Consider the following 23,380-nt stretch of genomic DNA (forward strand, 5'->3'; position numbering starts at 1 on the left):
AATGTATCCCAGTTTCCCCCACCTCCATTCATTGAAATGCTGATCTGGACACTTTCTCACACCTTCAAGAAATGCAAATTGGCAAGTCAAAGGAGCCTGCAGTACTTGTTCTCCCAGCGAAAACAGAACTGAATTGGCGCTCTGCCCTCTGGACACACTTGCAGATACGATCACACAAAGGGAGCTCCTATGAAAGCAGCATTCACGTGCGCCGAGCAACAGCCTGCATGTGAATTGAGGAGCGCGCATAAAATCCTGCACTTGAGCATCTCCAGGGAATTCACATGTATTTTCCACTCTAAAACATGGGCAAGTTTGCTCACTAAATGCAATGTTTCTTCATTCTATTTCCCCTTCACCCCCAATCTTTGTTTGTGTTTTATTTCCTAGAATTGCCCCTCTTTGCGATTTGTGGATTTAATCTTTCCCCAAATTTGGGGTGGGGATTTTGCCTTCTCTGTCACTGACGGGCAGGAGGAAGTTGCATTTAGCCTTCTTTTTCCATCTGTGTGGGTAGAGACATCCGGAGCAATTTACCTGGGCTGTTTCCACTATGTGACATCCCCCCAGGGCGGCACACAGCATGCCCCTGCTTTATTGACACAGCGTTCTTTCCAAGCACGAATCACGAGGCTCCTGGGGCTTTCCCCTTGAAGACAGAGCAAAGAAAAACTTCCTTTGCTCTGACTTCACAAGGGGAAACAGTAGGACACCTGCAAGACAAGCAGCTGGGCAAAAACTCTGCCTGCAGCCATTGGGAGGGGGGAGTGTGGCGCTTTCAAAAAGGCAATGCTGAGCTCCAGCATCATCCCTCCCACTGAGCTGTTGGGGGCAGTGTACTGTAACCGCAGCTTAGAAAGCCTGGGTATCTGTGTAGTCAGAACTATGTACTGTCCCTTTAACAGTTGGTACTCATGGGAATCGTAGTTCCCCCCTCCAACATTAGGACAGCAGGACATTCGAGAAGTTTATTGTAGGTCTTCCTGTTAGTTTATGGTCTATCTTCCCCCCTTTGTTCGGCAACTTACCCCCTCAAGCAAGGATGCAAAGGCCATCATGAATTCACCACTAGTCTACAAATAAATCTGGACCAATAAACATGTATCTTGCTTCTGATTGAACCATGTCTTGTTTACTAGCTCCAACTGTAAGTAAGGATTCCTTTAAAATCTGGGTTGAAAGAGGCAACGCATTGAACTACCTGGAAGCCAGCGGTTCTTCTCAGCTGCTTCCAGAATAGGCAGGAAGGGCTGCCAGGTTGTGGAAGGACTGGCATCACACTTAGGTGGTTAAATGCCAACCTGATGAGCTGGAGGGGTGGCACGGGGACAAGGTTATGAATGCCATCCCACATCTTACAGTCCCACTTGCTGCTTCTTTCACAGCAGTGATGGCTTTTCCCACCCTGTGTGAAATACATTTGCCAAGCTCCAGGTGGGTTCTTGGCCTCTTCTGGAATTACACACCTGATCTCCAGAGTACAGAGATCAGTTCCCCTGGAGAAAAGAGTTTCCTTGGAGGGTGGACTCTAGGGCATTAGACCCCATTGAGGTCCCTCCCCTACAAAACCCAGGTTCCAACACCAAACCTCCAGGAATTTCCCAACCCGGGTTGGCAACATAAAGCAGCCCTGTTATAAACCACCTCTCAGTTCATCTGCTCAAGCTGCTTAGGGTGACCTCAGACTACAAAGTTTATTTATTAAATGTGTAGTCCATCCTTCTCGCAAGCAGGCTTAGAGCAGGTCACATCAATTTAAAAACACAAAAATAAGCAGTTTAAAATTAGTAGCATAAAAAGAGCAGTTGCAGTTTCACAACCCACCCTCAGCAGTGTGCATTGCGCAATCCCGCACGTAGTCATCTAGTCATTTGCCTAAGGAGAGATGGCCAACGGGTTCACCAGTGCAAAGCATGGGACGGAGAACCATCCAGTCCTGCTCAAAAGATCCAGCAAAACGCTTACGGGGCATGCTCGGATTGATCTAAATCCTCTGGCTGGGAAACAATCAACCAAGAAGCTGGTTTGACAGAAGAGACCATTTTTCTAGATTATGTATTGGGGATGTTGTCTTTTAAACAGGGCTGGCGTTTAAGTGGAGATGCTGTCTGATTACTACTAAATTTCTGTGCCTTTGCTCATTCGGGGGGAAGAGGGGAAGGAGAAAGGCAACGCTTTTTTCTTTTTTCTACAAAAAGCCTTTTAATAGATGCTGCCTATGAAGCAAAACCGCTCCTGCCAAAGTCCATCATTACTGCGCCGAAGCTCCATGAAGCCAGCTCAGGAATCCAGCTGTTTCCAGACACGGGGGCCCAGATGTGTTGTGTCCGTGGGGCAGGTCACATCTTAGGGAAGCTGGCCAAGTTGGCAATTCCGCAGGCGTTGTTCATGTTCCGGGCCATCAGGACGTAACCTTTGTTGCCCCACTCTTCTCCCCAGCTGTGAAAGGCAAGAGAGAGGGGAACAGTATTAGCGCTCCTGTAATGTTCTGAAATTGCCTACACTACCGTCTGGCTGCCATCTTGATAAAAAATTCAACCACGAAACAACATCTGAACAACTCCCCTATGAACCTACTTGACCTCTCCGGACATCTTCGAAGGCCTGGCTTCAGGTGCCGCCCCCCATCTGAGACTAAATAGGTGGCAACCTGAGAGAGACCTTTTTGGTCATGGCGTCAAACCTTTGGAATTCCCTCCCCAGGGATATTCATCTTTTTTGTTCTGTTTGACTGTCAGATACGCCCTGCCTATCTGCCATGAGTGTCTTTTGCATTGAGTTCTTCTGATCCTCTGAAAATGTGTAAAAAGCATCTAGTTACCGCTTGTCTGTTAGCTGCTTATCTTGCAGGTGTTTTGCTTTCGATTCCACGGGAACGTGGGCTTGAGGAGTCAGCCGGAGCTGCATCACCCTGAGCCTGGGAACGAGCTCATTCCCTTTCCCCCCTCCTTCCCCCCTCCTCCAGAGCACTGCGCACCAAAGCCCTGACGGTCCCTATCCCAAAGGCGGGAACGCTCCCCTAGAACTAACTTTGCTTTCTCCCCTTACATCACTTCTGCCCAGTGCTACTATCTGTGTGCACGGATGGATCTCTAATAAAGCAACTTGAACTCATACACTGGAGTGTTTTGCAGTGAAGTACCTGGGGATTTGCCCGGCAGGACCTGATATTGATATTCCTTCACTAGCTTATGCCTTTATGAAAATGAAATCCTGCTCTCGAATATTTGACTTATGGTGACCCCTGGTGGGGTTTTCATGGCAAGAGACTCACAGAGGTGGCTTGCCATTGCCTGCCTCTGCAACCCTGGTCTTCCTTGGAGGTCTCCCATCCAATTACTAACCAAGGCTGACCCTGCTTAGCTTCTGAGATCTGACGAGATCAGGCTCACCTGGGCTATTATGCCTTTACATGTTCTATTTAAAATGGAGGAAGGGAGAATCTTGTAAGCCACTTTGGGAAAATGAAGTAAATAAATAACGTTATTTTAAATGTTTTATGTATATTTGCTTCTTTAAACATTATTTTAATGTTTGAAAGATTCGTTGCGTTGGGGACCCTGAATTGGGTGGAAAGGTGGCATAGAAATATTTTAACTAAATAAAATTTGGACCAACGTCCATGTCTCATATATGAAACAGCTTCAAACCAGCATATAACCAAGAAACTCTGGGACGCCTGATTTGCAGGGCTCTGATAGACGAGACAGACATCACAACTGCCATACCATCCTTCAACTGCAAATCAGAGGCTTCGGTTGCCTCAGGTTACCTCGGGACTGTGCAGGGATGGAAGAAGGATTAACCCTACAGATGCCACTCGGGTCAAAACACATGAGACGCACAGGTGAGTATTGGGTACTGCAAGGAACCCTGGGAATTGTAGTTTAAAAAAACAGCCGCTTGATGTGAGTCTCAGCTCAGCCAGGGAGAATTGCAACGGAAGGGGCTTTCTTTCTCACACACACTCTCTCTTTCTGTCTTCCAAAAATCCTCTGGGAAGTCAGGATGGGGCCAAGGTGTTTTGTGAGCAAGAGAAAAAACCAGTCCCTCCCATTCTTCACAGTATTACATCTGGGCCACAAAAATGAGAAGCACAAATACTGGATGGGGGATACACTTCTGGGCAGTAGTATATGTGAAAGGAATCTGGGGGTAAGAGTGGACTGTAGACTGAATATGAGCAGTCAGTGTGATGCGGTGGCAAAAAAGGCTAATTTGGGTTGTACCAAAGGGGCCATAGCGTCGAAATCGCAGGAGGTCATAGCCCCTCTCTATACTGCCTTGGTCAGGCCACACCTGGAGTATTGTGTGCAGTTCTGGAGGCCTCACTTCAAAAAGGATGTGGACAAAATCGAGAGGGTGCAGAGGAGAGCGACGAGAATGATCAGGGGTCTGGAGACTGAGCCCTACGAGGAAAGGCTGAGGGCCTTGGGAATGTTTAGTTTGGAGAAGAGGAGGTTGAGGGGGGACATGATTGCTCTCTTTAAATATTTGAAAGGCTGTCATTTGGAGGAGGGCAGGGAGCTGTTCCAGTTGGCAGCAGAGGGTAGGACCCGAAGCAATGGGCTTAAATTACATGCACAAAGGTACTGGCGGGATATTAGGAAAAACTTTTTCACGGTCAGAGTAGTTCAAAAGTGGAATCAGCTGCCTAGGGAGGTGGTGAGCTCCCCCTCACTGGCAGTTTTCAAGAAGAGGCTGGATGAATACTTGTCAGAGATGCTTTAGGCTGATCCTGCACTGGGCAGGGGGTTGGACTAGATGGTCTGTATGGCCCCTTCCAACTCTATGATTCTATGATTCTCCTGGTAGGTCCTGTTACATTCCCCCCTGCCCCGTCTCTGAGCTCTTGAAGGAAAACCAGTCAATTGGATTTTTGAAAAAGAGAATCTCTCCAGTTGAGCGGCTGGTCTTTGCAAAAAAAAAAAAATCCACTTCGCTTGGGACGCTTGCGGGACCAATCAAGTGCTCTTCACGTGCAATTCGTCTTGTGTGCTTCCACTCTCAGTTTCACTGTTTGAAAATGGCACCCTTGCTCTGTCATTACTGTTTTAAACGAGAAAAGACCTGTCCTCAAAAAATACTTCCCCACCTCCCTTCAAAGTGTTGCCATCAAAGCAGGGAGCCTAGTTCTCACAGGGAAACTGAGAGCCTCGCTACAAGTGACATCTTCCACGCGAAGGGCACTTGATCATTTTCGCAAGTCTTTCTGGGTACTGAAGTCCCTCTCCCACACCCCTTTTCCTTCTGTTCCTTCCCGTCTCCGTTAGCACGGCTGCCTGAAGAGACGGAGAAAGCCTACGAGAGCAGCTTTTGCAAATCGTCTTGCTGGGTGGTGGGGAATGCTCTAGAGAAAGCTGACATGTGAAGTCCTCCCCTCTCTGTTAGAACTGTTAGGATCGCTGCCTTAAAAGTCAGAGAAAGCCTGCGTTTGCAAATCGTTTCTCTAGTCGCAAGCCTGCTCTCAATGATCTTTGGGGGCGGGCAGCTGCAACTTTCTAAGCTTTCTCTAGAGTATTTCCCCCCCTCCCCGAGCAAGACGATTAGCAAAGTTGCAGCGGGCAGCTCGGGGAGGGGGGGAATACTCTAGAGAAAGCTTAGAAAGTTGCAGCTTTCTCTGACTTTTAAGGCAGCGATCCTAACAGTTCTAACAGAGAGGGGAGGACTTCACATGTCAGCTTTCTCTAGAGCATTCCCCACCCCCCAGCAAGATGATTTGCAAAAGCTGCTGTCGTAGGCTTTCTCCGTCTCTTCAGGCAGCCGTGCTAACGGAGAGGGGAAGGAACAGAAGGAAAAGGGGTGTGGGAGAGGGACTTCAGTACCCAGAAAAACTTGCGAAAATGATCAAGTGCCCTTCGCGTGGAAGATGTCACTTGTAGCGAGGCTCTGAGTGGAAGTTTATGAACTCTCTCCAACTCCGCTCCCTTCTTTCCACAGCCCCACGTCACATCAAAGACACAGGAGCCATATTTTATGGACAGTGTTTGAGCTCTAAGAAGGAACCTTTATCACAACCCTCAGTGCCACCCCAGAATGGCAACTTGTTTTTGCCACCCTGCAAAAGGGTAAATTGATGCTCTCCACATGCCTTCTTTGTGGAGGCTGCCTAAAGACTGGCCTGCCTAAGATGGTCAGGATTGGGCCGCCCCTGTGCTTCTGTCATTTCACAAAATAGAACTGTTCAGATTGGCCCAAGGAGGTGTCTTTATAAAGAAAATTGGACTATAGCCTATGTGCATGGCATGCATTCTATGTTTATTGACTGTATTAACCTGCTCTTACTGCTCTGATTTTGACTTTTGCAATTCCATTTTCTCCATAGTTGGACATATACTGATACTTTTTTTGGCATGGTTTGTACTTTCAGTTATCCTAGTCCTGTGGCCGAGGTCCCCAATGTTTTTGATCTTGGGGGCACCTTTGGAATTCTAACGCAGCGGTGGGCACAATCACAAAATGGCTGCTGCAGGGGGCGGAGACAACCACCAGGATATCAGGGTGTGCCGTTATCCATAATTCTAATAGTAATTTTTCAACATATCATGCAGAAGCCCTGCTTAGGAGTATGCAGGGCTTTTTTTCAGCTGGAACGCGGGGGAACGGAGTTCCGGAACCTCTTGAAAATGGTCACATGGCTGGTAGCCCCGCCCCCTGATCTCCAGACAGAGGGGAGTTTAGATCGCCCTCTGCGCTGCTGAGCGGCGGAGGGCAATCTAAACTCCCCTCTGTCTGGAGATCGGGGGCGGGGCCACCAGCCATGTGACCATTTTCGCCGAGGGCAACCCACTGAGTTCCACCACCTCTTTTCCCAGAAAAAAAGCCCTGGGAGGATGTCTTTTAAAACAAGTACATTGTTTTAAAATATTTTCTTGCATACGTACACAGTCATGTGGTGAAGATCCTTGTGCTGTCTAAAAATCTGCACAGCCAATCAGACCTCCAATGGCCAATCAGAAGCCCTGCTGGGCAGAAGCCCCACCTGGTCCCACCCACTTCCTAAAAACACTTGACAGGCTCCAGGAAGGTGTCGGCAGATGCATCCACGCGGATTGCCTTGGGTACCCCCGTCCTAGGGCATCGCTTATTAGATGTCTCCTGCTGCTATTTGACTTCATTGTTTTACACCAGGTAATCTGCCTTGAGTCTCAGGGCCAAACTACAAGAGAGGAATGACACTTGAACGGCAAGTGTATCCCTCGCTGTTCACTTGCCCTCCACTCAATCCACTTGCCGTTCAAGTGTCATTCGTCACTTGTGGCTTGGCCCAAAGTGAGAAGGAAGGCTATAAATAAAGCAAATAAACAAGCATAAAGCCAGACAATCTCGAAGGTCACCTGTTTTTGACGATCCAGTGTTTGGTGCCTTTCTGAGTACCGTAGCCCACGGCCAGGACCGCGTGGTTGATGTTGCTGGCGTTGCAGCTCTCATCATAATACACACCTGAGAAAGGAAGGAGAGGTAGAGCTTGTCACTCCAGGCCCCTGGCTGGCAATCCCCGGCAGCAAAGTGGGGGCAGAGATGTCAAAAAATGGTGCTAGTGATGTTATGAAGTTGTACGAAAATTTGGATTTCGCCGTTAAGAACTAGGGAATTCCTAGAATGCTGTGCGACGCTGTAACCTCACTTCTGGTCCCTAAAGCGGAACTGACATCGATGTATTGTCGAAGGCTTTCACGGCCGGAGAACGATGGTTGTTGGGGGTTTTCCGGGCTGTATTGCCGTGGTCTTGGCATTGTAGTTCCTGACGTTTCGCCAGCAGCTGTGGCTGGCATCTTCAGAGGTGTAGCACCAAAAGACAGAGATCTCTCAGTGTCACAGTGTGGAAAAGATGTAGGTCATTTGTATCTACTCAGGAGGGGTGGGGTTGAGCTGAGTCATTCTGTAAGAGTTTCCCAGGGTGTGGAATGCTAATGGCGGGAGGCTTCACTGTCTCCTGAGGAGGTTCTTTTGCATATGGATTGGTGCTTGATGTGCTAATCTTCTCTGCAGGGCTATTGTCGGGTGTGGAGTGTTTTGTTGGCCTGGTGTTTTTCAGAACCGGAGCCCATGCTCTGTTCATTCTTAAGGTTTCTTCTTTCCTGTTGAAGTTTTGCTTATGCTTGTGAATTTCAATGGCTTCCCTGTGCAGTCTGACAAAGTAGTTGGAAGTGTTGTCCAGTATTTTGGTGTCCTGGAATAAGATACTGTGCCCTGTTTGAGTTAGGCTATGTTCAGCCACAGCTGATTTTTCAGGCTGTCCAAGTCTGCAGTGTCTTTCATGTTCTTTTATTCTTGTCTGGATGCTACGCTTTGTGGTCCCGATGTAAACTTGTCCACAGCTGCAGGGTATACGGTATACTCCTGCAGAGGTGAGGGGATCTCTGCTGTCTTTTGCTGATCGTAGCATCTGTTGTATTTTTCGGGTGGGTCTGAATACTGCTTGAAGGTTATGCTTTTCCATAAGCTTTCCCATCTGATCAGTAATTCCTTTGATATATGGCAAAAACACTTTTCCTGTAGGTGACTGTTTTTCCTTGGTTGTTTGATTCATCCTGGGTTTGATTGCTCTTCGGATTTCATTTCTGGAGTAGCCATTTGCCTGAAGTGCGTGGTTTAGATGATTAATTTCCTCATTGAGAAAGCGCGGCTCACATATCCGTCTTGCACGATCCACTAATGTTTTCATTATGCCTCTTTTCTGTCGGGGGTGGTGATTGGAGTTTTTGTGTAAGTACCGATCAGTGTGAGTTGGTTTCCTGTAGACCTTGTGACCTAACTGAAAGTTTGCTTTGCGGATGACCAAGGTATCCAGGAATGAGAGTTTTCCCTCACTTTCTTTCTCCATTGTGAATTGTATGTTCAGGTGGATGTTGTTGAGATGATTCAAAAACTCCCTCAATTCTTCCTCCCCATGGCTCCAAATGATGAATGTATCATCCACAAACCGGAACCATACACTGGGTTTGTGGGGTGCTGATTCTAGAGCTGTTTTTTCAAAATGTTCCATGTAGAAGTTTGCTATAACTGGGCTGAGTGGGCTCCCCATGGCCACCCCATCCATCTGTTCATAGAATTCGTTGTCCCATTGGAAGTAACTGGTTGTCAGACAATGATGGAATAAGGCTGTTACATCCTCTGGGAAAATCTGATTAATCAGTGCAATAGTGTCTTTTACTGGAACCTTGGTAAACAGGGATACAACATCAAAACTGACAAGTATGTCTTGTGGATTGAGTTTCAGAGAACTGACTTTGTTGATGAAATCTGCTGAATCTTTGATGTAAGACGAGGTTTTCCCGATGTGGTCCTGCAGGAGATCTGCCAGATGTCTAGCTAATTCATATGTCGGTGAACCAATGGCACTCACAATGGGTCGGAGTGGGACTGAATCTTTATGTATTTTGGGGAGTCCATATAGTCTAGGTGGCTGTGCTTCAGTCTTGCATAGTTTTCTGTGCGTGTCGGGATGTAGTGAGGAATTCTTGATCAGCGCATTTGTTAGCCTGGTGATTTTGCAAGTGGGATCTCGTTTTAGTTTTTTGTAGGTGGAGGGGTCCAGGAGTTCCTTAATCTTCTTTTTGTATTCCTCCGTTTTCATGATCACTGTAGCATTGCCTTTATCAGCTGGTAGAATGATGATGTCTGGATCTGCATTGAGGGTCTTGATGGCATTTCTCTCCTTGCGTGTTATATTGCTGGTGGGAAGCTTTGCCTTTCGTAGAATCCTGGCTGTCTCTCCTCTTATTTCCTCAGCTTCCTCTTCAGGTAGATGACGGATGGCAGCTTCTACATTTGCAATGATGTCTTCCACAGGAATTCTGGTGGGGGTGACTGCAAAGTTTCCTCCCTTTGCCAAGATGGAGGTTTCTTCTGGTGAGAGTTGACGGTCTGTCAGATTGATGACAATGCGTGCATTGTCGAGCATTGGGCTTGTCTCCTCAGGAGACAGTGAAGCCTCCCGCCATTAGCATTCCACACCCTGGGAAACTCTTACAGAATGACTCAGCTCAACCCCACCCCTCCTGAGTAGATACAAATGACCTACATCTTTTCCACACTGTGACACTGAGAGATCTCTGTCTTTTGGTGCTACACCTCTGAAGATGCCAGCCACAGCTGCTGGCGAAACGTCAGGAACTACAATGCCAAGACCACGGCAATACAGCCCGGAAAACCCCCAACAACCATGGAACTGACATCATTGCATCTCCAACGCCAGTCTTTGCTTCCACCACAGAGTGGCAGTGGAAGCAGAGATCTTCAGGGCGAGAGGTCGCCCACCATAGCAGGCAACCTGGCAGCCCTTTGCGAACTCCATTCTGTGCCTTGCAAAGCAGGGAGTGGGCTCAGAAAACAACCAGCCCTTCCCAGTCATAGAGCGTCCAAAGCCTCTGGCGCCAGCCGAGGGTCTGCTCCAGCCAGCATTGGTTGGCCTCCCATGTGAGAAAGAATGCACGGCGCATCCAAGCAAGCCACAGGCTCACATAAGATGCACAGCCCACAGGTTAAGAGGGGCTGCTGGGGTTGCGTTGCCCCACCGAATCCTAAAGCTGGCAGCACGACACCCACTGGACGTTTCCCCACCTTTGGGGGTAGGCCAAAAGATCGTTTTTGCTCCCTTCCCCCTCCCTTCCCTACTGCCAGGAGCAAAATCTCAGGGTACTCAGAGGCATCCTGCCTTGCGGAGTCCAAAATCTGATTGGCACAATGAAATATTTTGGCGCTAAAAACTGGTATGTCTGCTATGGTCCGGCTAGGATGGTCCGGCTGATGGAATTCTGAAGGTCATAGGAAGGAGGGGAGAGGGGAGGTTTTATTGGAGAGGAGATTGGTAACACAGTTGTATTGGGAAACACCCGAGGTGAACCAGCTCCGTGTGTTCATGTGTGCTCACAGAGTTCTCTCTCTTCTGTGGCTCCACAAAACCTGCCACCACTAGGCTCAGCCGAGGGCTCCTGGGCAAGGAAGGGTTTTTCCCCCCCAAGGGCTGCCCTCCGTGCATGAGACTCCGTCCCCACTTGGTTCCCAGCACCAATCGAGCAAAGCCAGTAGCACCAGCAGAGGAAGTTGGCATCCCTCCTTCCTACCCACCTCGGCTATAGAACTGGAAGGACTGCAAGCTGGCATCGATGCCCACGGAGATGGGGCCTATGCGGGCCAGGGCCCTCTTCAGGGCCTTCTCGTCCCCTTCAGGGATCTCCCGGAAGCCCCGGCACTTGGCAGCTTTGCCGGTTGGGTTGTACATGCAGCTCTCGTCCTGCAGAAGGGAAAGTGGAAGAGGCTCCCGCAAACCACGTTGCATCACGCCAAACATGCTTGCGATGGAATTCATTGTTCGCCTTTTTTGTCCATCCAAAACACCTTCCAACCCAGATACAGTTTTGTCCTCCCCCACCCCAAGCCCTCTTTCCTGGCTCTGGGCAACCTTTCAGCATGGTGCAGTGGTTAAAGTGTCAGACTATGATCTGAGAGACCCGGGTTCAAATCCCCACTCTGCCACGGAAACTGACTGGCTGACCTTGAGCCGGTCACACTCTCAGCCTGGCCTACCCAGCAGCGGTGCCAGGGTTTTTGGTGCCTGCGGCCGGCCGGCCGGCCAAGCACCCGCACGCACACACACACGCACAGGCCTGTGTGATGATGTGTCACGTGTGACGTCATCACGGGTGCGCGCATGCCGCCAGCCCGATTGCTGTGGTGGGTGGCTGGGACGGTGTGCAGGTGGCCTCTGAGCTCTCCCGCTCGGTTTCCCTGCACCGCCGCAGAAGCCTGCTCGCTGCTGCTGAGCCCGGCCGGGGGACTGTTCTGGCGGTGGCGGTGGCTCGGGGCGGGAGGGCTAGGAGGCTGCAGTTCCGTGGTGTGTGCTCCCGTCCCCCGCCCCTCCTCTGGCACCCTCTCTGGCACCCTGCGCCCTGAGGCCACCGCCTACCTGGCCTCAATGGGCGTGCCGGCCCTGGGCCTACCTCTCAGGGTTGTTGTGAAAATAAAATGAAGGAGAGGAGGATGATCGAAGACACTTTGGCTTTCCATTGGGGAGAAAGGTGGGGAATAAATGAACTAAAATAAATGAAGTTTCATAGGGTCTATGAAAAGGAGACAAGGGCCCTTTGGGGCGTGCGATCCTTTAATAGACCAGGCCGTGAGTATCAAAAAGAAGACTTTGGTGGTGGTGGTGGAAGCTCTTTGTGGACTTCTCACTGACAGGAGAAAAAACAGATCAAAATCCTTGGTCTTTTTTGGAGGATCTAAACTTATTCTTCTCTCAGACCTTCCACTCACTTTCAGCTGGATTTCAGTGGGTTGGATCCCAAGAAACTACCCTTAGAACGGATCCGACCCAACTTGTTTTACATTCTGCCTTCCGCTTACGAGTCTTGTGCGTTGATGTTTTGTGGCTCTGATGAAGACTGTATTTTATCGTGTACTACAAACCCCCTGAGGACTTGCCATGTAGAACGGCAAAATATACTACTTAATAAATAAGCTAGCTTTAACGCAGCCCTTAACATCAGGGTTGTGTTCAGGGTGATTAAGCTAGCCTTACGGGAAGGGTTCTTACCTGGCCGATGTAAGGATAGGAATCGTCGGAATCTATGCCATGGTTGTCTTTCACGTACTCAAAGGCGTTGGTCATGTAGCCGCCCCCACAGCCGTCGTTATTGGTGACGCAGTCGACCAGATTTTGGGGGCTGAGGTTCAGCAACTTGCCCGTCTTCCTCTTGAGCTGGCCTTCCAGGGCCCCCACAGAACTAAAAGCCCAGCAGGATCCACATTGACCCTGCCAAGGAAGATTTCAGGGTGAACTCAATGGAAATGCAGCTGCTAAGAACATCATTCCCACACTTGATGCCTCCTGCAGCACATAGAATCATAGGGTTGGAAGGGTCCTCCAGGGTCATCTAGTCCAACCCCCTGCACAATGCAGGGAATTCACAAATACCTCCCCCACCCACACACACACCCAGAAACCCCTGTTTAAAAACTTCTAACGAAGGAGAGCCCACCACCTCCCGAGGAAGCCTGTTCCACTAAGGGACCGCTCTCACTGTCAGGAAGTTCTTCCTAATGTTGAGCCGAAAACTCTTTTGATTTAATTTCAAACCCATTGGTCCTGGTCCAACTTTCTGGCGCAATGGAAAACAAGCATTGCAGTGCCATGAGAAAATTGCTGTGGTGCCATTAGAAATAAATTTATAGAATAATAAATTGGGGAATAATACAGACTTTCCATGATGCCCGAAGTATCCATTCCCCAAGGAGGTTGGCTTGCAATATCCTGAATGGGTTGCTCCTTAGGTTTTGCCTCCACTCTTGGTGGGGTTAAGGTGCCCTGCTGTCTCTCCGCATGGCTGGGACCATTCCACGGCTCAGTGCAGGAATGTGGCGGAGTCAGCAGCCCTCAGAGGAGGCTCCCTGCTGTCTCTCTGAATGAGTTACAGCCCTGGCTTTGCCTCAATGTCTGGTGGGGGTTAAAAATTCCCTGCCTCTCTGTATTGATGAGGTTGTTCCACAACAAAACTTGGCAGAATTACCTGTCATCAAAGAAGGTGTGTGATTCACAGAACAACTAGGAGAGAAAGTAGGCTCTTTTGAGGGTGGGTGAATTTTTAAAACTTTTTTTGAGTGTAAGAGCCAAAACACACGTTAAGAAATACCTAGGTTCAGCACGTGTTCTCTTACCTCAAGGTTTGCCGGGATCTGTAGGCGTCCTGGAAGCTTAAAGTTTAGCATTTACAGAGCAGCAGAAAGGGGAAGGGAAATACAGGCGCCTGTATTTTAAGCTTTAAGCTTCCAGGACGCCTTTAAGCTTCCAGGACGCCTACAGATCCTTTAAGCTTCCAGGACACCTACAGATCTTTAAGCTTCCAGGACGCCTACTTTAAGCTTCCAGGACGCCTACAGATCCCGGCAAACCTTGAGGTAAGAGAACACATGCTGAACCTAGGTATTTCTTAACGTGTGTTTTGGCTCTAAGAGTGAACCGTTTCTCCAATGTCAGTTCAGAGAAGAGGTCTATCATTCAGGAGCACTGAATGATAAAACTGGCCAGCAAGCCGATGGCTAACAATGAGAGAACTTCAGCAAAATGCAGCCGGAGAATTAAGTGAAAGCAGAGGAACAGACCTGATTTTTCACAGGAGTGACGTAGCCTTTCTTCCGGTAATCCATGGTGTCGGGGACCCTCTTCTCCCAGTCTGGGATATACAGCGTGTCGTTACTGGGCTTACGGGACGGAGGGACTTTGAGGCCCGTCATCTTTTGCGCTATCTCTTCACTTGTCTGGAAGGGAAGAAAAGGACATATGAGCCTGGAGGAAACAGGTGCTTGGACACCTTCTAACATCGAGCAACGGCAGCGTATCGAATGGGTAGGCCTATTGATACCTTCCGTTTTTCTGTGATAGCTGTTCAGATATTCTCCCGTTCTGGCCGTTACTCCATTTGTAGTTTACCACAGAGGATGTCCCAGAGGATGTGCCAGAATGTAGCGGGCAGTCTTCCAGAAGAGATCCTGGCCACTAACTTTTGTGGCAACAGACCTACTTTATTGTCGAAGGCTTTCACGGCCGGGGAACGATGGTTGTTGTGGGTTTTCCGGGCTGTATTGCCGTGGTCTTGGCATTGTAGTTCCTGACGTTTCGCCAGCAGCTGTGGCTGGCATCTTCATAGGTGTAGCACCGAAAGACAGAGATCTCTCAGTGTCACAGTGTCTCTCTGTCTTTTGGTGCTACACCTTTGAAGATGCCAGTCACAGCTGCTGGCGAAACGTCAGGAACTACAATGCCAAGACCACGGCAATACAGCCCGAAAAACCCACAACAACCACAGACCTACTTTACTGCAGAATTGGAAATGGGATGTGTGGGCGGGGGGACGGGGGGGAGGAAATCTTTGGATTGTTACAAATGCATACCTTGGACTACTACGGACGTGCAGAAAGGAAACATGAAAGAGCAAATAAAGAACAACACCAGCGCACGTGCCCTGCCACGTACAGAAGACTCCTGGTTCTGTTTCAGGGAATGCCACCTAAATGTTCTTGGGAATTAGATGTCGGACAACACCCTTCTGTAATGGAGACCCTGGAGAGGAACTGGCAGCCGGAAGAGGCAATGTGTGTGTGATGTGCCGTCAAGTCGCCTCCGATCTATGGCAACCCTATGAAGGAAAGACCTCCAAAACGTCCCTATCATTAACAGACGTGCTCAGATCCTGCAAACTGGAGGGCGTGGCTTCTTTTATTGAGTCCAGCCATCTCGTTTTAGGTCTTCCTCTTTTCCTACTGCCTTCCACTCTTCCTCGCGTTATTGACTTTTCCAGAGAATCTTGTCTTCTCATGATGTGACCAAAGTATGATAGCTTTAGAGCGGGACCACAAGTGACGCCTGACACAGGTTGGACACTTGCCAGACAGATGGCCTGATTCGGTGTGTTCATACCATACTATAGACAAGGCACAGATACCCCTGTCTCCTGCATCAGAATGTTTAATGTCTGGAGAGAACCCAGTTACTAAATTTCTGCCAAAACTGGAAGTTTGGGGACTCTAAGGAGCTGGAAGTCTAAAAGAAATGAAAGCAAAGTCGAATATATTAATTTTGGAAGACTGTAATGTCCACCACACATTTCCAAATCTGGTGAAATGTCAGAGGTGGTCAACAGGCTGTGGGGAACGGAGGGAAAAGGAAAGTGATGTCAGGGTGTAAGAAAAAAATACATGGCTTCCTTTTGCAAAGAATCAAATGAAGTTAAACTCTAGGTGGTGTCCTTAACAAAAATAAAACAGTATCTGTGGAGACCCCATAGATGGTTCTGTAGAAGAGTCTTTCCATACAGGCTGTGCCCACCTACCATATCGCCAAGGTGGTTCATGGCCACTTCGAAAGTTCGTCTTCCCAAGGAAAATTCTAGGTTGTGGGTGTTGATAAATTTGAGGTTCTTCTCCCAGATGAGCCTTCGGGAGATTTCTTCCATCTGTAGATCACAGACAAAGAGCAGTTAAGGACTGAACAGATCTGCAAATTCAATCTGATAGCCACAGAGATGGTATGTGCTGGAAAGCTATAGGCACTTTTATGGCATGGAGGCAACTTAGCCATTGCCAGGAAAAGAGAAACTCAGTTAAATTACAGCAAGGGCGAATACCAGTTTTATTCCCATGCAGAAAATAACATTGACAGTATAGTAATGAAAACTGCTGGAAAACATATCACGGTTTCTCATAGTTTCTGTGGCAAGGTTTAATGTTCATTAATTTTTTTTCTTATATACCAGGAGTTTAATTTTAATGAAAAGGATTAAAAATTTTAAATGAAATTTAAAAAAAAAAATTTAATGAAAAGGATTAAAAAGGGAAGGGAAATGATCCTGACACCTAATGTCCCGCTGCTGGTAGGAGAGAGAGGCACTTGGTTTTATTCAAACACAGGGCAAAACAGTGGTCTACTTTAACTGTGCTTAGTTTGGGACACCAGGGTTTGGCTCAGCTGGTTTCCCTCCACCAATGCCCTTTTGCTCTTGCCTGGTGTTGCCGGGGGACAGCCAGGATTAAGCCAGTGTCCTCACTGATACATCACACGAAACGATACTTAAGACTGTATTGTCGAAGGCTTTCACGGCCGGAGAACGATGGTTGTTGTGGGTTTTCCGGGCTGTATTGCCGTGGTCTTGGCATTGTAGTTCCCTGTGTCACTGTGACACTGAGAGATCCCTGTCTTTTGATGCTGCACCTCTGAAGATGCCAGCCACAGCTGCTGGCGAAACGTCAGGAACTACAATGCCAAGACCACGGCAATACAGCCCGGAAAACCCACAACAACCATCGATACTTAAGACTAACTGCGGATAATAAACCACCTTCAGACCCTGGTTGAGGAACCCTAAATAGCCATGGTTAGCAGAAAGGCCTGCATTCAGACAATCATGCTAAATCCATAGCGAGTTTGATTAAACCAGGATTTCACGCTGTATCTGAAAGAAATCGAAAGGCTTCACTGGACTATTTCCTCATTATCTAACCAAGTTGTTCTTAAGGTTTAATCCATTACCACATAGACACGGTACAATACTCTCACCCCACCAGTACCTTGCCGTTATATTCCTTCCTATGAGACTTCTTCCAGAGTTCCCACTGCGAGTCCAGCATCTCATCTGGGTAGATGGTAGCCTTTGCGAGCGGCAAGAGGGCAGCGATGAGGGCGATCCACCACATTCTGGAACGGAAAAGAGAAACGGTGAGGACAGGAACCCGGAGCCAGTTTGTCAGATGTACGAAGCGCACTCCTGTCGACAGGTAACGTATTTGTAAAACTTTCAAGGCAGTGGTCCTCAAACTTTCTGAAGTGGTACTTTTCAGAACCCGCTGACAAAATAACGTGACGCTACTTTCCCCTCCCCGAATAAAATACAAGAATCTCACACCAATTAACAAGTTGTGTTTTATTTTTCATATTAATAAAGCTATGTAGGAACTCCCAATCAAAATGTATTACAGTCAGTTTCTATTTTACTATCAAGAGCAAAATCTATTCTTCCTCTTTGTTGGAAAAGTAAACTGCCTTCCGCAGTTGAACTTTGGCAAACTAGATTGTGGGATTATTTCATTTTAGGGAAACTGTCAGAGAAAATGCGGTGTGTAGCGACTATAAATCTACTTTTGTAGATATACGGCACCCTTTAATAAGCTGCATGACGGAAGCTGATCTTCTCCCGAAAGATTCAATTTACCGAGATACGATATATTTTTAGAATTATTACTTATACCAGTACTGATGTGGTCATTTTGGGTTGTGTCATTGGCTGTATCTTGGACGTTCTTTTTTTTTGTTAACATTGGGTAGTGGGTTTGTTTGTTTTGGTTTGTTGTATTCTTTTACTTGTAATAAATTAAGATTATGCAATCATGTTCCCCCAGTGCAAGGCGCCTCCCCCTGACTAAAGAGGCCATTCTTTAGGATCCAGCCCATCGCATGCAGAAACAAGCCCACGTTTGCCACCCGCTTGCTCCTTCCTGGACCTGTGACTTGCCTGAGAGAAAATGACAACCCATTTTGGGGCCCTAATCCACAATTTGAGAACTACGGCTTTAAATCGTATCAGGACCCCGTGTGTCATCTTATATCTATAAAGGCTATAGTGGAATGTACATGTCTCTCCAAGTACATTGCAACCCTTCTCTGCTATCCACCTGCAAAATGGAAAGACCGATTTTTAAAAATGCACGTGTCAACGGCCTGAATTAGTCCGCAGCCACGCAGTGAGGTCTGTTTCCAACTGAAATTCAGAATATTTTGGTTCGAGAGAAATGAGAGTTGTTTCGGAAATGGTTTGACTCGTGCCAGAGCTTTTCAACCGGTTTTTGGTGGAGCTCATCAGTTCCACAGAAATGCTATTATTTCGTTCTTGACTGCAGCCATGAAAAAGCCACCTTGGCCAATTTGAACGGACTAGAAACCATTTCAAAGCAAATTCCCAAACTGAAGGTGGCAGATGCACTGCCTTGCCATCACAAGCAATCTTCTCCCCGAGCATGCTTACAAGCACAGAGGACACTGGCTGTGTTGCACTGTGCTTTGTCACCTCGTGCAGAGCGATGGACCTGGGCAGTGTCTTGTGAATTGAGGGTAGACCAGAATCTCCCTATGCAATCTGCTCAAAGTGCAGCTGTTACAAAACTTTTGGGGTGTTCTATTGTTTTCTATATGTGGTCTAAGTTGACTAAAGAACTCTTCTCCCTGTGGGCTCATCATCACCCCTCATTCCATCCTGTATTTGGGTTGTAATAACACAAAGGCCTTGCTGTGTACAGTCAGTTTGCATTCTGAGAACAAATGAAGGCTACATATGTTTCCTTCCTGCCCTGTTCTTAGCCTTGGAGATGTTCTTCCTTGGCGATGTAGAGATATCCACTGAGCCGTTCATAATCTCGACCTGTCAATCGATCATGTTCCAAATATCATGAGACATTCATTTGATTGTATATTCTTGTGATAATCCTCTGTACTGTAAGCAATTGTTGTTTACTTGCATCATGCCTGTGTGATGGTATAACTGTAGGTACAGCCTGTTTGTTGACATGCACCCTGGTGTAACAGCATGCGCATCGAGCTTATTTGAGAACCTCTCATAATAAAACTTTTCTGCTTCTAAGATCACCAAGTCTGAAGCCTTGATTTATTATTTAGACAAGGAGAGAACCTCATGATTGGCAAACAGAGGTAGAGGTGGACACGGACCGGGAAAAAGCCATGGACCGTTGGACCATGGTCCATCAATTTTTACGGACCACAGACCACTCACAGACCCACCCGTTTGAGGACACGTTCGTCGGTCCCTGGTCCATCACTTCCAGGGGCTCTGGGATTGCCCCCTTTGCATGCAGAGATGCCAAACCTGTAGTGAGTCTTCAGCAGACTCTCCTCCAGCCACCCTCCAAGTTTGGCCAAGATTGCATGTCGGAGGTCCAAGTTACAGACCCCCAAAGCGGCTGCCCCCAGGAAACTTCCATTAGGTAAAATGGGAGAGAGGATTGGCTCCATTGAAATACATTGCAGCAATGAGAACGTGGGATGGACTTGGAGAATCTTCCTCTGGGAGCTAAGCTACAAGTGACGCCTGACACAGGTTGGACACTCGTCAGCTTCCCTCAAGTTTTGATGGGAAATGTAGACATCCTGGTCTTGCAGCTGTAATGGAGAGCCAAGCTGTAAAACCAGGACGCCTACATTTCCCATCAAAACTTGAGGGAAGCTGACAAGTGTCCAACCTGTGTCAGGCGTCACTTGTAGCTTGGCTCTGAGAGTGGAATCATGTCCCCCAGAGTGGAATGGTGGTTCTTGGGAGCAGAAAACCTGCTCTGGGGCTGGAATGGGAAGAGGGAGAAGTACTGCTAGTGCTGGGCACTTGGCACTCCCCCCACCATGACCACCCTTCCTCCTCGTTCCAACCCTCATGGTGCTATAAGAAAAATCCTCAGGTGAGGAACCCCCTGAGCTTGGTCCCAGAGCCTGACTGCAGCCCTGAGACTGTTTTGGGTTATAGCCCTAGGCTAGCCCAGAAGCCCATAATCCAATAAGAATTGAAAAGAAATATGAGACAGAAGAGTGAGCCCCTGGTCCCAAGAGCTAGACTGTTTGGGGGCAGAGCCCACCAGCCCACAATCCAATAAGAATAGAAAGGAAAAAAGGGAAAGAGAACAGTGAGCCCTCAGCAAAGGAGACCCAATATAAGCTTGTTCCCACAGCATTGCTACACCACAAGCCCAAGCCTCCCTCTCGTGACACGCAAAGCACACACACAAAATGCTGCAGCAAGCAGCTCTTTGCTCAGTAACTGCTGGCTGGAAAAGTGAAAGCATTGCTCCGAGCTGTGTCTTAGATACAAAAGGCTGACGTAGAGAATAATGGGAGGTCTCTGGTTGGAAGCTAGAGCTGCCTATCAAGGTTTTCAGGGTTTCGATTGGCGTGTTCTGAAGGGTCTGCAAGCGGTTCCTACATTGCCTTGGGAATTGATTGCTCGGAGCTGGGATGTCTGTGTTCACGGAAAAATGGACACATGAACCCGCCCCAAAGTCGTGGCATCCATAAAAAACGCCTCTCCCACGGGCCACCGGATCATGAACGCCGAACAGGGCAAGTCCGTGTGAAATTTAGGTCCGTTTTCCGGTCCGTGCCCACCTCTAAACAGAGGTAATTAAAGTTTCCCCCAACAGCAGCTCAGCCAGTGCAATATGTTGCCACAGGATTCTTGCAGTCCTGCTGTGTTGCTGTCTCTCTGCTCCCCTGTCCCTCCACCCCTACCCTCTCCCAGCAGCTCTTTCTTCCCAAGACATTGCAAGAGGCAGGTCACGTGTGTGATCACAGCTGGCTCTCATTAGCCCGCCCCACCGTGCAGTGCATTCTGGTTTCCTAAAGAATGCACATTTAGACCCCTCATCCACCAAGCCTTTCCTCCTGCCATCTGCTGCAAACATCGCAGACAAACCACCACTTAAGAGCAGGAGCAGTTAAATCCTGGTGGAAATGTGTAGGTTGGATTCTGTGGCTCTGTTCCCCCAACAGCAGCGCTTTCCCCTAGTGCAAGAAACCTTCCGTTGACGTTCCTTCCTTGTGGTGGATAAGGGGGAGAAACACCACAAATAGGGGAACAGGTCCAATCCAACAGATTCAACCCTTTGTGTGAATGCTTCAGTAGTGGGCTGTTTGTGCCTGAAGTTAATGCCAGGATTCAACAGCGGGGGCGCGAACAAAGCCAGAAGACTGCTGAGCACAAAGAAACGCAATATCCCCCAAATAAACACAGGCAGGATTGAATTTGAGTAGACCTACCTACTGCTCTTTGCTGGGCTGGCTTTTGGTACCAGGAAGTACCTAGGCAGGTGTGAATTAATATTATTATAAAGCACCCAACCAAAGATGATATTGTGTTTGTGGTTTCATGTCCTTTGTCTAGGTAACACAACCCCATTTGCATCTTCTAAAAATACCTCCCTGTTTTGTTAGCAGAATGTCTGCTTCATTTCCTCTCCGGGCTGTTTAAGGGACGTGCATCTTCTGTTTGGTACTACTGCAACATTTGATTAACAACTGACTTTTTATATTTCCTCTTGGAGGCCAGCCACTTTTCCTTCTCCTCAGGAGGAATGGGTTTGGAATTAACCCTGTTGCATCTGCCCTCCACCCCCAAACATTAAATCGAAGGAAGAGTTCTGGAGAACTCAGAATCTTCCATGTTAGATTGCGGTATTTGGATCGGTCCCGGCAGAATTATAGAATCACAGAACCATAGAGTTGGAAGGGATCTCAGGGGTCATCTAGTCCAACCCCCTGCACAATGCAGGAAATTCACAACTACGTCCCCCCCCCATCCCCAATGACCCCTGCTCTATGCCCAGAAGATGGCAAAACACCTCCAGGATCCCTGGCCAAACTGGCCTGGAGAAAATTGCTTCCATCCTGACCCCAAGGTGGTGATTGGCATTACCCTGGGCATGTAAGGGGTCACGAGAACTAAGCACTGATGTAGCCCTTCCTGCCCTCCCTCTCATGATCTGCCCAGGTTCACAGAATCAGCATTGCTGTCTTCTAGCCTCTGCTTAAAAACCTCCAAAGAAGGAGAGCCCACCACCTCCCGAGGAAGCCTGTTCCACTCAGGGACTGCTCATCTGTCAGGAAGCTCTTCGTAATGTTCAGCCCAAAACTCTTTTGATTTTGGACCTGGTCCAACTTTCTGGGGCAATGGAAAACAACTCCCAGGACATTAAGTGGGTTTTCTTTTGGGATTTTGTAGTGGACTGAATCAGCTACCTGCAGTCTTAGATCTACTAGACCCAGTACAAAAATAAAATGATGGGAGTGCCTCTGAGCATATGCAAAGCGCCTTCCTTTTACCACCAAGTAGCTGTAGCTAGTGCCATCATTCTGGGAAGGAGGTGATTTCTATAGAGCTATGAAGCACTCTTATGAATAAACCCACAGGATTGGTCAAGGAAATTCTTCTCTCTGTCCCTGGAATGCTCTTTGCCTCTTAAGTCAGCATCTTGCAAAAAAAAATGCTTTTCAAGAGATCTGCATGTAATGAAACTGCCTTATGTGCGCACTGGGGTTATGTCCAGATCGCATCTGGAACCCGGCAAGAGACAAAAGCCTTGCGCTGAAGCATCACAAAAGGTGCTCAGTCCCCACCTGAAAAGAGGCACCCAAATCAGCCATTTGGGCACACGGTGGTTGCTTGAAATCACAGCCCACAATGCACGGGTTACGTGCAAGACTAGGCTTTGTGCCCACATTGGGGGAACACCATATAGCCCAATTCTGTGGAAAGGGGCCCTTGCACCTAAGCAGGAAGACGTAAAGATGCCGGACTAGCCCTGCCAGATCAGACCAGAAGTTCATCTTGTCCCACTACGCTGAAGGGCCAACAGAGAATAAATGCCAAGGCCTTCTCCTGATGTTCCCTCCTGGCTTTTAAAGGTTAACTGCCTCTGAACTTGGAGGCTCTCTTTACTACCCATAGCTAGTAGTCACTGATGGGTCCATTTCCCAGGATATCCAGGATGCAGCCCTGCGGAGCTCAGCTGCCCGCTCACGGGCACGGGCCCTTTACTGTTACCGTTCCAAGCAAGAATGGCCATGGATGCAGGCAGATTTCTAACACAGCCAAGGGAGGGAATGAAAACAAGGAATCCAGAATCCCTCCACCCGCATCCCTGCTCACCTTAGTACAAATCAGCAACCGCTCCTTGGCTTGTGAAATTTAACTTCTTCTGTAGAACAGAAAGCAGCCCAGTGTTTGCAGTGGACAGATGCTGCCGGACCGTTTGGTTTTATGCTGGGCTGTTTTTGAGGAAGTCTGGAAGGCAGCGGAAAATCTGGGCTGTTTAGTCTCATGCAAACTTTACT

The 23,380-nt window shown here is 48.2% G+C and overlaps 1 protein-coding gene across 1 annotated transcript; it reads right to left on the reverse strand.

Annotated features, from left to right (window-relative positions):
• Positions 1-1,718: 1,718 nt before the first annotated feature.
• CTSK (cathepsin K) lies at positions 1,719-23,380 on the reverse strand. The gene is made up of 8 exons (XM_054977638.1): positions 23,196-23,380; positions 17,068-17,194; positions 15,834-15,956; positions 14,107-14,262; positions 12,542-12,760; positions 11,074-11,239; positions 7,338-7,443; positions 1,719-2,439 (listed from the first exon to the last, which is right to left on the reverse strand). Exons 2-8 carry the CDS (start codon positions 17,191-17,193, stop codon positions 2,340-2,342), a joined length of 996 nt encoding a protein of 331 aa, XP_054833613.1. The 5' UTR covers position 17,194; positions 23,196-23,380; the 3' UTR covers positions 1,719-2,339.

The sequence above is a fragment of the Eublepharis macularius genome, chromosome 1 (assembly GCF_028583425.1).
Source record: "Eublepharis macularius isolate TG4126 chromosome 1, MPM_Emac_v1.0, whole genome shotgun sequence".
Classification (NCBI taxonomy): domain Eukaryota; kingdom Metazoa; phylum Chordata; class Lepidosauria; order Squamata; family Eublepharidae; genus Eublepharis; species Eublepharis macularius.